The sequence below is a fragment of the Pungitius pungitius genome, chromosome 18 (assembly GCF_949316345.1).
Source record: "Pungitius pungitius chromosome 18, fPunPun2.1, whole genome shotgun sequence".
Taxonomy (NCBI): domain Eukaryota; kingdom Metazoa; phylum Chordata; class Actinopteri; order Perciformes; family Gasterosteidae; genus Pungitius; species Pungitius pungitius.
The window spans coordinates 1,122,442-1,134,578 of NC_084917.1; the positions used below are offsets into that span (position 1 = coordinate 1,122,442).

Genomic DNA, 12,137 nt, shown 5'->3' on the forward strand with positions numbered 1-12,137 from the left:
ACAGCATGATGCTCATTAAGTAGAAGATGGTGCATTTAGTCCATTTCAACCACAACTTCCAGTACTACAACAGGAAGCCAGTGGAAAAGCAGTAAAACCCACCTCTCGCTTAATTTGATTCACGAGCAGATTCATGATGTTTAAGAACAGCGAGAAATGTTCAATAAAAGACTTTATTTCAATAAAAAGTTAATCACACGTCACTGTAGAAGTACATCACATTAAACAAGTCCTAAACTATCCATGAGGAAATACATGCCAAAACATTAAAAACCTCTTTCTAGTTAAAACTGCTTCCCGCATATTTACAAGTTTGTTTTCTCAAAGATTAAAAATGAGCATTAAAGAAAAAGAGCATGTTTTACTGTCATTGTAACAAAGTAATTAAAAACCATGGACTATGTCATTTGTGTCCACTCCACTAAGACTAATTCATAAGAAATAAATACATATTTCAGTGTACTGTGGGGGATATTCATATCACAGACAGGATAACACGTGTCCCACGTGTCCCCGGGGACCAGCCTGGACAGATGGCTTTCTATTGATCAGCTTCTTTCTGAAGGTCCTCATCGTGCTTCAGGCCCTGCGGTCGTAGTCGCTGACCATCTTCTTGATGTGGTTCAGTTTGGACTTGAGATATTTACACCGACGCCTCTTCACCCGATAGTCTGCAGACTGCGTTCATGAAAGGAGCAAAAGGAGGAAGAGGAGGAGTTATTAGGTTGGGAGGAAGCTGTTAGGGGTCGTAGATCTGGACTCACGGCCCCACATACCTTCTTGATGGCTTTTATCCTGTCGTACACGTCCAAAGCGTCCTGTTGAAAGAGCGTCAACAATTTAACACGTAAAAGGGAATTACATCATTCAAATCTCGCATTTAGCAATATTTACACTGAAACAAATGCTTTGTCTCCATCTGAAGAAACAAATAAACAGGAGGGAATGTGAAACTGCTACGCGTTATGCTTTTATTGTGAAAGGTAAGAAAGGAAATGGTCTGTGCTGCCTTTGTCGAGTCCGAGAAGAGAATTAAATGCTGTTGTGAAAGATGCTCCACCGTTGTCTGTTTTTGTTAAAAACTCAATCAAGTAATAGAGTGGAAAAGAAAAAGCTGCTTATGATTTATTAAAAAATAAAAATAAAAACTGGAACCAAATCTTCAAAGCCTCAGTGTTGTTTTTTATGAATAAAGGATAAAGGAAGTATTTACATGTACTACGAGGAGTTCTCCCTCAACGACTCCTTTAATATCATCTCAACACATGAATGAAAGGCAGTAAGGGGGGGGTGGGGGGGGCTCACCAGGTACTGGGGGCTTCCCTCCGGCACCTCGTCCAGGACCCGGTCCGCCTCAGACAGGTCCTTGTTGAGGGCGTCCAGCTCCCCCTGCAGCTCCTTGTACTCCAGGTGCTCGCGGTCAAACTGGCGCTTGTACTCGATGCGCTGCGACTCGTCGGCGATCGGAGGAAACTCGCTGCAACGCGACGAAGGAATGGGAGTACTTTTACTTCACCGGCAGGAATGAGAGTACTTTTACTCCCCTAAGGAGGTATGGGAGTACTTGTACTTCCCTAAGGAGGTATGGGAGTACTTTTACTTCACCGGCAGGAATGGGAGTACTTTTACTCCCCTAAGGAGGTATGGGAGTACTTTTACTTCACCGGCAGGAATGGGAGTACTTTTACTCCCCTAAGGAGGTATGGGAGTACTTGTACTTCCCCAACAGGTATGGGAGTACTTGTACTCCTCTAAGGAGGTATGGGAGTACTTGTACTCCCCTAACAGGTATGGGAGTACTTGTACTTCTCTAACAGGTATGGGAGTACTTGTACTTCTCTAACAGGTATGGGAGTACTTGTACTTCTCTAACAGGTATGGGAGTACTTGTACTTCTCTAACAGGTATGGGAGTACTTGTACTTCTCTAACAGGTATGGGAGTACTTGTACCTGTCGAAGTCGTCGTCGTCCAGCTCGTCTCCTGACGAGTTGTAGTCGGTCTCGTAGTCGGCGCCCTCTGCGCGGCGCGGCCGCCCGGCTCGCTTCTTCTTGGGCTTCCCGGACACGTCGGAGCCCGCCCCGTAGGGGGCGCCGTTCTGCAGCGGCAGGCGTTCCTCGGTGAGCCTGCGGGGGGAGCGAGGAGCAGACGGTGACGCGGTGGGACGAAGCAGGAGGCGAGACACTTTGAGACTCTCCGTTGGACGGGAATAAAAGAGATGACGTCACTCGGAGGGTCTTTGGTTCCGTTTGGAGGAACCAGAGACCACAACCGCCTGCTGAGGGAGGACGAGGCGTCTCCTGCTCCTCTGCTCCTGTGCTCCTCTGCTCCTCTGCTCCTCTGCTCCTCTGCTCCTCTGCTCCTCTACTCCTCTACTCCTCTACTCCTCTGCTCCTCTACTCTTGGGTCTGTGGAGCAGTAAACGCTGCTCAGTACTCACGGCGGCGAGTAGCTGTACGGAGGTTTGTCGTAGTTGGTGCTCTCGTCGTCCAGGTGGCTCCTGGAGCTCCTCATCTTCTCGGGGTAGTCGGACATGGGGAGCACCTCGGGGTCGACGGCCACGTTGTTCACCTGCAGGAGAGAAAGGAAAGTCAGTAAAGTAATAATATACAAATAAAATGTAGACATCTGGGAACATTTTTCATTTGACGCACTAAATTAAACAAAAACAACCTGCAGCAGGAACACAGGAGTCGACCTGCAGAGACATGAACGACCTGTGTGTGTTTGTAGGTGTAGGTGTGTGTAGGTGTGTGTGTGTGTGTAGGTGTGTGTAGGTGTGTGTGTGTGTCCTCCTTAAAGCCTGTGAGTTGTTGGATCAAAACCCTGCGCTGAAGCTGCCGGGGTTTTATTATTGTCAATAGAAACTGTCGTCTGTGCGAGCGACACACCTTGAAAGCCTCGCCGTGGCTCCTCCCCTCCCCCCCCCCTCACACAGGTGAGCGTCACCCAACAGGTCGGACCGCTTCTGCTGATACGAAAACACCCAAAACTACTCCTTCGCTCCTCTCAAGGAGACGCTTCTTTACACTCTGAATCATTCTGTCGACCAGCTGATGAAATGTCAAAGTTTCTCTTATCATCTGACAAACTGATCAAAACCATCGATCAGTCAACAAAAATGTCAAAATCATCTCATTGCGAAGGCAAATAGAAATATTTAGAGTTTCAGATGGATCAATTCTCCAAGTGAAGGATTATTGTGTTAGCTGAGAATCAGCTGAGGGGAGGGGAGGGGGAGGGGGGGGGGGGGGGGCGCGCCGGCCCTTTAAACGAGGCTCACTCACCCAGGCCTCCACGTCGGGGGGCGGCTCCATTTCACCGATGACCTTCACCTTCTTCCACAGGATGTTGCTCTTTCCGTGGCCCTGGATCTTCTTGCGGGTCTTCAGCGCGAAGACGAGCATGACGATGAGCGCGGCGGCCACCAGGAAGCCGAGCACCACGGCGATGGCCTGCGAGGAGACGCCGCGTTACGATACGCATCGTGTACAGAGAATAAAAAGGGGAAGGAGGAGGAGGAGGAGGAGAAGGTCACCTCCTGCGGCTCCACCACGCAGTAGTGGTAAAGGTACTGGTTGGTGAGGATCCCCGAGGCCTGCGGCTGCTGGTACTGGGCGCACAGGCCGGCGATCGGGTCCATGTAGCCCGACGACGAGGCCTGCGCCGAGGGGTTCACCGCCACCAGGTAGACGATGGCGGCGATCAGCATCATCAGCGCCAGGATGGCGCTGATGATCACCACGGCGAGGTAGAACTTGCGGCTCTCCGTCAGGTGCTGGTGGGACACCACGATGATGAAGATGACCAGGCAGGCGATGAAGGTGACGGCCGCCATGGCGATGATGAACCCTTTGCTTGTCCGGGGGTCGGTGTAGTACCCCCCCCCGTAGCCGCCTCCGTAGCCGCCGTAGCCGCCGCCGCCACCGTAGCCGCCGCTGCCGAAGCTGCCGTAGCTGCCGCCGCCGCCGTAGCCGCCGCCGTAGCCGCCGCCGCCGTAGCCGCCGCCGACACCAAAACCGGCCAGCGCCCCCTGGGAGTCCCACGCCAGCGTGGACGCCACGCAGGCAAAGATGGCCACGCACATCACGATGGAGATGATGGACATGATCTTCAGGATGCCCGGCGGGGACGACCAGCGGTAGAAGTGCTGGAACTCGTCGTCGGGGTAGTAGGAGTAGGCCGGCTGGGACGCCACCTTACTGCGTGGGGGGGGGGGGGGGGGGAAATACTGAATCTCCACCAATACTTTGATGCCACATTTTAAAATAAACACTACTTTGGTATTGGTACATTTTGAAACATGCGTGTGTGCAGCCTTAAACACGGAGGTATTTTATTTTAAAAACTAGATCCATGGTGTTGAAAATCGAATAGTTTAATTACAGCTCAAAAAAGTTGAAAATAATGAAATTTAGAATCCGAAAACTAAAACGCGAATAAAGAATAAAACAGTAAATTATCTCAAAAACAAAAAGGAGAATCGGTTTCATGGAGGACGGTGATGGAATCTGAGAATTCTGAATTTAAAATGACCTGCTGGAAACCAGATGAAGTCATGTTTGTCTTTAATAATAATAATAATAATAATAATAATAATAATCTAATACTAGTTCTTTGAGACTCACTATCCGGGGTCGGACTCGTAGGGAGGAGGACTCCCGTTGGGCCGAGAGGACATGACTGCTGGATCCTCTGGGTTCTGATCCGGGAATCGATCTGCAGGGAGGGAGCACATATTCACACGGTCACGTGTTCACATCAAGCAGCAATTCACGTCTGGTTTACGTTGCTGGTAATTTAATGTAAAAATAAAGAAATGGTTTTGTTAAAGTTCACTCACTTAAGCACAAATGATTGGGTTTGACACATAGAATGACTTACAAAATACCGATGAATGCCGATTGTTGTGCTGTCAATAAACTAATCGATTGATCGATTCAGCTTTTAATTACATAATACCAGAACCATAAATAAACGGTGTCTTTAAACGGACCTTTTCCGGATGGGGTTCGACGGCGGCCCTGAAATCCGCTCAAACTGAGACAGTTTATTCGCTTCTGTCCTTCTATTTCAAACGTTTAAAAGTCCCGTTTAGACCATAAAAAGCTGGGTTCGATCAGCTCCGGTCTTTAATCACAAGGCAACAACATCGCTTTGACGACACGGCCCAGGTGACCGATCCGAGGTCGGTTACTACTCACCTGTCGGTTCACTCGGCAGGTAACAAGTTACGGAAGCTGTTGATATCGGTCCCGTGAAGACTCACCTGCGTCTCCGTCTCCGCTCCAACTCCAATGTTTCACCTGAAACTAAAGCTGCAGATAACAAAACAATAAAAGCCACACCCAGCCCAGCGCGGCTCTCGGCCCAGTGTGGCCCCGCCCCCTGCAACAGGTGTCGCGTTACCTTAACAAAACCGGAAGTCCTCATTCCACCTTCATGGAAATGTCGCACATTGCTGCTTCAGGGAATGTGGACCAGCAGAACCTGGTCCTTTTATTTTGGTAACAACAAAGTTTATTAACTCCCACAGAAGACAAAGTAAGAAAGTAAAACATATGTGTACATGCATATAAATCCAGATAAAAATATCCAATTGAATTATTTATGACATTATACATGTTTTATGTATATGTATCTGTTGATGCTGATTGCCACATGAATATTTATCACCATAAACTCGGCAGTACATTAAAAAAACTCTTACTAAATGATTTATTTTCAGTAGATTTCATAAATTCATCACAGAGTTGAGAGCTGCAACGGATCATTATTTTTGAAAGCTTTGATCCTATTCTTGATTGATCTATAACTGGTTTGATCCATAAAACGAAAAATAATTTAAAATGAACAGTTTAAACATCATAAAAGAGAAAGCAACAAATGAATGTTAGAAGTTTTGGGTGAAACAAACTCGTTATTTGTGTTTGAACTTTATTCTGAGTTTTACTCTTTGTTCCTTTTTCCAATTAAACAAAACTTTCTCTGCTGATCATAAAAGAAAACCACAAACCACCAGAGCAGAAGCAAAACACATTAAGCACCAATTCAGCACTTTTAAATGATGAAATCATATGGACATTTACAACAACATAAGTACTTGATGACAAGAGGAAAAGAGACTTTATGATGTCACTTCCTGTCTATCATGAGGTCCAGTGTTTAGTGGTATAAAGGAGATATTTAGGCACATAAGTGACTATAAGGTACAAAAGTGTGAAATAGAAGAGCAGAGCGTCACAACATGTAAAATTACACAATAAGATGCATTCGGGGGGGATTCGTCGTGACAAACAGAAGTTTTTCATTCATGAAATTTACGTCGCAGCAAAAGTAAACAGCGAGAAATGGTGCAGCGTCAAATGTTCCACTTCCACATTTACAGTTATTAACGAGTAGGAGAGCTGAGCCTCGGCTCCATCAGTCACAGTATCAGTGTACAGATCTACTAAATATATAGATAGATACAGTTCTTTGCATATTCAGACCATTTAAACAATCAATAGTGTTACAGTTGAAGCAGTTGCATTCAGGTGGAGCGTTACAGGGGAAAACAGCCATGTGACCGTTAGCTTAGCATAAAGGCTGGAAACCGCTCGCCATGAACACGCCAAGAGCTCCTTAATCTCCATGTCTCTGTTGAAAAGAGGCAAGGCTAGCGCTTTCCCTTCGCTTCCAGTCTTTGTGCTAAGCTAACTAGCCCTGGATGAATCCCCTCCTATAATCCTGTAGTCCCTTAGTCCTGTAGTCCCCTAGTCCTGTAGACCCGTAGTCCTGTAGTCCCCTAGTCCTGTAGTCCCCTAGTCCTGTAGTCCCCTAGTCCTGTAGTCCCCTAGTCCTGTAGACCCCTAGTCCTGTAGACCCGTAGTCCTTTAGTCCCCTAGTCCTGTAGACCCCTAGTCCTGTAGTCCCCTAGTCCTGTAGACCCGTAGTCCTGTAGTCCCCTAGTCCTGTAGTCCCCTAGTCCTGTAGTCCCCTAGTCCTGTAGTCCCCTAGTCCTGTAGACCCGTAGTCCTGTAGACCCGTAGTCCTTTAGTCCCCTAGTCCTGTAGACCCCTAGTCCTGTAGACCCGTAGTCCTGTAGTCCCCTAGTCCTGTAGACCCCTAGTCCTGTAGACCCGTAGTCCTTTAGTCCCCTAGTCCTGTAGACCCCTAGTCCTGTAGACCCGTAGTCCTGTAGTCCCCTAGTCCTGTAGTCCCCTAGTCCTGTAGACCCGTAGTCATTTAGTCCCCTAGTCCTGTAGACCCCTAGTCCTGTAGTCCCCTAGTCCTGTAGTCCCCTAGTCCTGTAGACCCGTAGTCCTTTAGTCCCCTAGTCCTGTAGTCCCCTAGTCCTGTAGTCCCCTAGTCCTGTAGACCCGTAGTCCTTTAGTCCCCTAGTCCTGTAGACCCCTAGTCCTGTAGTCCCTTGTCCTGTAGTCCCCTAGTCCTGTAGACCCCTAGTCCTGTAGTCCCTTGTCCTGTAGTCCCAGATTCTGAGTTTCAACCAAAGCCGTCGTTCCACTCCATCACTTTGTCGTACTCTTGGATCTTCTGTTTGATGTGGGACAGTTTGCTCTTCAGGTACTCGCAGCGCTCCCTCTTCTCCAGGAAAGTCGGGTCCTGGTTCAAGGAAGCAGAATCACACGAGGGTTTAATTCATTATTTATTCTGTGGACTATAAAGAGCAGCAGCTACAGAGTGAACAAAGCAAACGGCTCACATTCTTCTTCCTCTGGTAGTCCTGAAGGATCTTGTTGATTCGATCCACCTCCTGCAGGAAGAGAGACACACACCGTGTGATACGATGAAGAGGAGGGTGTTAAGGTGATGAAGGGAGCCCAGAAGGAATGTGAGGGTGGAGGGGAAGTCCAGCGGGAACAGGAAGTGCCCTCAGAGGAAGTAACAGAGACTGAGCGCATTAATCCAGACACACAACCCAAAGGGAACAAGTGACCTTTGTCGTATGAAATGCAAAGTTCAGTCGACAGGTGTGAAGGAAACAAATGTTTAACACAACAACTGCAAGAGAAGAAAGAAAGATACACTGAATATTACACACAGTCTACTTTGTTTCCTTAGTGTGGGTCAAGCCACAAAAATGCTCCATCCTACAATTCCCATGATGCAACGCAGCATTGATCCAACCAAGGTGAGTGTAAATATAAATAAACACACAAACAAAAAGGGCTCAGAACCAAGAGGCTGAGAGAATGTGAGTGGACCAATCACCATCTGGCTGCCCGGGCGCTGCGGCAGGCCGCGCATCATGGCGTCCATCTCCTCGAACTTCTTCAGGGTGGCCTGCACCTCCGAGTGGAGCTCCTTGTACTCGGCGTACTGGTCGTTGAACACGGCGCGGTACTGGTCCCGCTCCTCGTCCGACCGGACCGTCCGGTACTTCCTGCGGAGAGAGAAAAAAAAACCCCGTTACTGTCGCCCGCGAAAGACACTTTGTTTACATGCATGAGCAGCGAAGTGGATGAGCAGCTCGTACCCGATGTAGTCGGGCACGATGACCGGTCTGGGAATGTGTCCCGATGGAATCGCTCCCTGGAGAACGTGCGGGGGGGCAGCCGCCATCGGAGCGGCTTTGATGGGAACCACCGAGGAGCCTTCCACCTGCACCGGAGACCTGTGGTGCGGGGGCGGGGCCATCTGCTGGGGGGGGGAAAAAACAAAAGCCACAAGACGATGATCCACACTAATCCACACTGGTGCCCCCCCCCTCCCCCCCCCCCGTGATGACGGCAGGCGGCTCACCAGGGACTGTGCAGCGCGCGGCTCGGTGGGAAACATCTGAAAACACAAGACGCATCAATGACTCATCAACACGCCGGACGCGCCTCGGGGGGGGGGTTTTGACCTGTCGGCGGCGTGCAACTCACCTCGTGGCCGTGCTTCTCCCGGTAGCGCCGCGCCGCCTCGTGCCTCCACAGCTTGAGGCACACGGCGGCTCCGATCAGGTACACCACCAGGGTGACGAACAGGAAGATGATGGCGGCGGTCTGGCCCGCCTCCGTCCGGCAGAAGGCGCCGTTGATGCCGTTGTTGAAGACCGGGTAGGAGCACAGGCCCCCGCGGGTGGTGTCCCGGACGTAGACGATGCCTAAAAAAAAAGATTATTATGTTGCTTTTACAAAGATGCAAAATGAGAGACGGAGGACACGTCTTCTTCATCGCTCTTTATTGACATTTGACCTTGACAAACCCACCCGCCGCCATGAAGAGCAGCGCCAGCGCCAGGTTGATGGTGAACTCCGTCAGGGGCCACCAGGTGGAGTCCAGCAGGATGGTGCGGTAGTACATGGTCATCCCCAGCACCAGCAGCATCACCGTCACCAGCCACGCCAGCGCCGCCACCACCAGCACGAACGGCGTCATGGGGCCCGAGTAGTAGGACCCGCCCGTGACGCCGCCGTACCCGCCCCCGCCGTACCCGCCCCCCCCGTACCCGCCCCCGGGCGCCGAGTACCCGAACATGTTGAACCACTCGTTGTCCTTGTGCACGTAGGCGCAGACGCAGGCGAACACGGCGGCGCCCAGCAGGAGCTCCACGCAGCCCAGAATCCTCAGCAGCCCGGCCCAGGACTTCATGAAGGCGTAGCGCAGGTGGTACTCCTCCACCCGCTCGCTGTAGGTCAGCCCCGTGTGGTGGGTGCGCCCCGACAGCGACCCCTGCAGCTCCAGCAGCTCCTTGCGCGAGTTGTAGCTGCCTCCCGAGCCGCCATACGGATCCCGGTGGGACCCGGGCGCCGAGGGGGAGCGGGGGGGCGAGCAGCGCACCCCGTCACTGGTGCTGTTGTTGTTGTTGTTGCACGAGGAGGCGGGGGCGGAACCGGGCTGCTCGCCGCCGCCGCCGCTGCTCCCCTTGAAGAAGTCCTTCCAGGAGTCCGGGATGAAGCGGTGCACCGGTTTGATGTCGAGGGCCGGGTCGTCGTGCTGGTCCTCCTCGTCCTCCTCGTCCTCCGAATCGGGGCCCACGGGGGGCTGGTCGGGTAGGGGCGGCGGAGGGAGGGGGTCGGCGCTGCGGGCGAGGGGCGACGCTCCGCGCTCCCTCAGCAGGTCGTAGGAGTCCGCTCGGGGCAGCGAGCCGAGCGGCACCGGGTCGTAGTACGGCGACTGGCGGGCGCGCTCAGTGCGTCCGTAAAAGTCTCCTCCATTGGACATGAGGATGGCGATGGTCCCTGGGGGCCGACACACACACACAATCACTGGGGGGGGCTTTAAACCTCAGCTACTGTAATATGAGGATGTGTTGCTTTAAGACTAGAGCAAACAACCAATAGCATCCCTTTATGGTCTACTAGAGACCTGTCAATCAGTGTGTGGCCCCGCCCCAAAGCATTCCCTGTTTTCTGGTCCAATGGACAAAGCAAACGGTCCAAAATTAAAAGCTACTCGATTCACCGTCAGACAGAAAAGCAGCAAATCATCAAAAACAAAATATTTGAGCTCAATTCAGATCAGAAACAGTGAGCCAAGAAAGGGGAAACTTAAGAAAACCAAGTGCCTCCATGCAGCGTTTGTTTACTGCACCTCCAGAGACAGAGAGAAAACCCAAAAGCACAGAGGTCACCCGTCTCCCACCCGTCTCCCACCACCGTCCTCCATGCAAAAGTCAAGAATGCATTTTTGTGCTGCAACCGAATACAAAGCACTGTTGTTGTTGTTGTTATTTTTGCTGTTGTTGTTGTTGCAATAAACGTCTAAGGTGGAGCAAACTTACCGGTAGCACAGAAATACATTCTTGACACACCTACAAGTTTCTTTAACGATCCCAAGAATAAATAAAAAAAAGTGATGAATACCTCTTTCACACGCAGTCACTCAGCACGACTTACATTGGCCTGCAGGTCAGAGTGCAAACCTGAGAGGGTCCACCTGGAGACACCTGGAGACACACACAGATACCTGGAGACACCTGGAGACACGGGAGGTCCACTTTAAAAACACACACAAGGAGAATGTTGGATTAGTACTTTTTACCTCAGCAAAGGATCTGAATACTTCATGATCAGGTTCAGCGTTGTGATGAGAAAGTTGTGTTTCAGTGTCATACACAAGTCAGCTGTAATATAACATCTATTCAGAGATTTAACGTTAATCTAAACACTGGTACACTGTGTGCACTGTTTGTGTACACGGTGTACAAACATGTCAGCTGTGATACAAAGGGACATTTCTATGGACGCAATATAACGTTATAACGTTAGATCTACAAAGCTATATTAGTATAAGTGGCATGACACAAACTGGGTTAGGTTCGCTTGTTTCGCTCACCGAGCCCTCTGGCACGGAGCCAACGTCTGTTGTCACGTTTCTAGGCCTCTTTGAGTGCACGCAGTCACTTCACTCGGTGTAAAATCATTATTGTGGATTTATTGATGGACATAAACTAAACACGGACGGTAACTTTGTGTTTTTTCGTCAAAAATTAGGTTACGACAAACGGCGGTAAACTTCGCCCCTTACGCTGACGTCACTCACGTTTACTGACTTTACGACTCCAGAAAGTTCACATTTTACACTATAAACGACTCCTAATCGATACGAGTGACCAATAGATGCAATTATGAGATGCAGATGCAGTCCGTTAGTCTTCCTCACCTACCTTGCTCGACTCCTTTCCTTGCTTCTCCTCCTCCTCTTTTTCTTTCAGGAACATTAAAACCAACAGGTTTCCCTGTGACGCGACCACGTGACCTGCCCATCCCCGTGACGTCACTCCGACGATATGGTGGGAGGGGGTCACCTGTTGGAAAACGTCACCTGAAGAAGCCGTGGGATGATATACTTACTTTCTCTAATAGGCAGATTACCTGTTTACTGTTTAGTGGTACTTCTACTTCATGTACTTCATGTACTTCTGTTCGACTACACCTCAGAGGAAAATACTTTACTTTTTATCCTTAACATTTGTTAAACAGCTTTACTTCCTGTCCAGTGAAACCATCTCACATGTAATATTTAGATGACTTAAGCTAAATACAGTTGTTTTTTCCTTAAACAAACACAACTGTTGTTTTAATTACTTGATTAGAGCTCGTAAATAATGAGACACAAAACACTAATAAGTACACATTTATATATCGGGCTGGATTGTATACTTGTATTGGAAGTACATTTTCCTGATAATAAAGGATCAGAATAATA

The 12,137-nt window shown here is 49.7% G+C and overlaps 1 protein-coding gene across 1 annotated transcript; it reads right to left on the reverse strand.

The window, feature by feature from the left end:
• Positions 1–155: 155 nt before the first annotated feature.
• marveld2a (MARVEL domain containing 2a) lies at positions 156–11,578 on the reverse strand. The gene is made up of 17 exons (XM_062559006.1): positions 10,793–11,578; positions 9,197–10,168; positions 8,870–9,090; positions 8,745–8,780; positions 8,479–8,642; positions 8,214–8,385; positions 7,705–7,755; positions 7,487–7,604; positions 5,204–5,263; positions 4,628–4,718; positions 3,538–4,201; positions 3,287–3,454; positions 2,440–2,570; positions 1,952–2,125; positions 1,306–1,477; positions 777–818; positions 156–678 (listed from the first exon to the last, which is right to left on the reverse strand). The coding sequence occupies exons 2-17, from the start codon at positions 10,149–10,151 to the stop codon at positions 580–582; spliced, it is 3,318 nt and encodes a 1,105-aa protein (XP_062414990.1). The 5' UTR covers positions 10,152–10,168; positions 10,793–11,578; the 3' UTR covers positions 156–579.
• Between the last annotated feature and the right edge of the window lie 559 nt (positions 11,579–12,137).

Coding starts and splice junctions, on each gene's coding strand:
- marveld2a (XM_062559006.1), bottom strand. CDS start 10,151: ATGTCCAATGGAGGAGACTTTTACGGACGCACTGAGCGCGCCCGCCAG. Junction 8,643..8,744: donor CGCGCGCTGCACAGTCCCTG/GTGAGCCGCCTG, acceptor TCCCCCCCCCAG/CAGATGGCCCCGCCCCCGCA. Junction 7,605..7,704: donor ACTACCAGAGGAAGAAGAAT/GTGAGCCGTTTG, acceptor TCCTTGAACCAG/GACCCGACTTTCCTGGAGAA.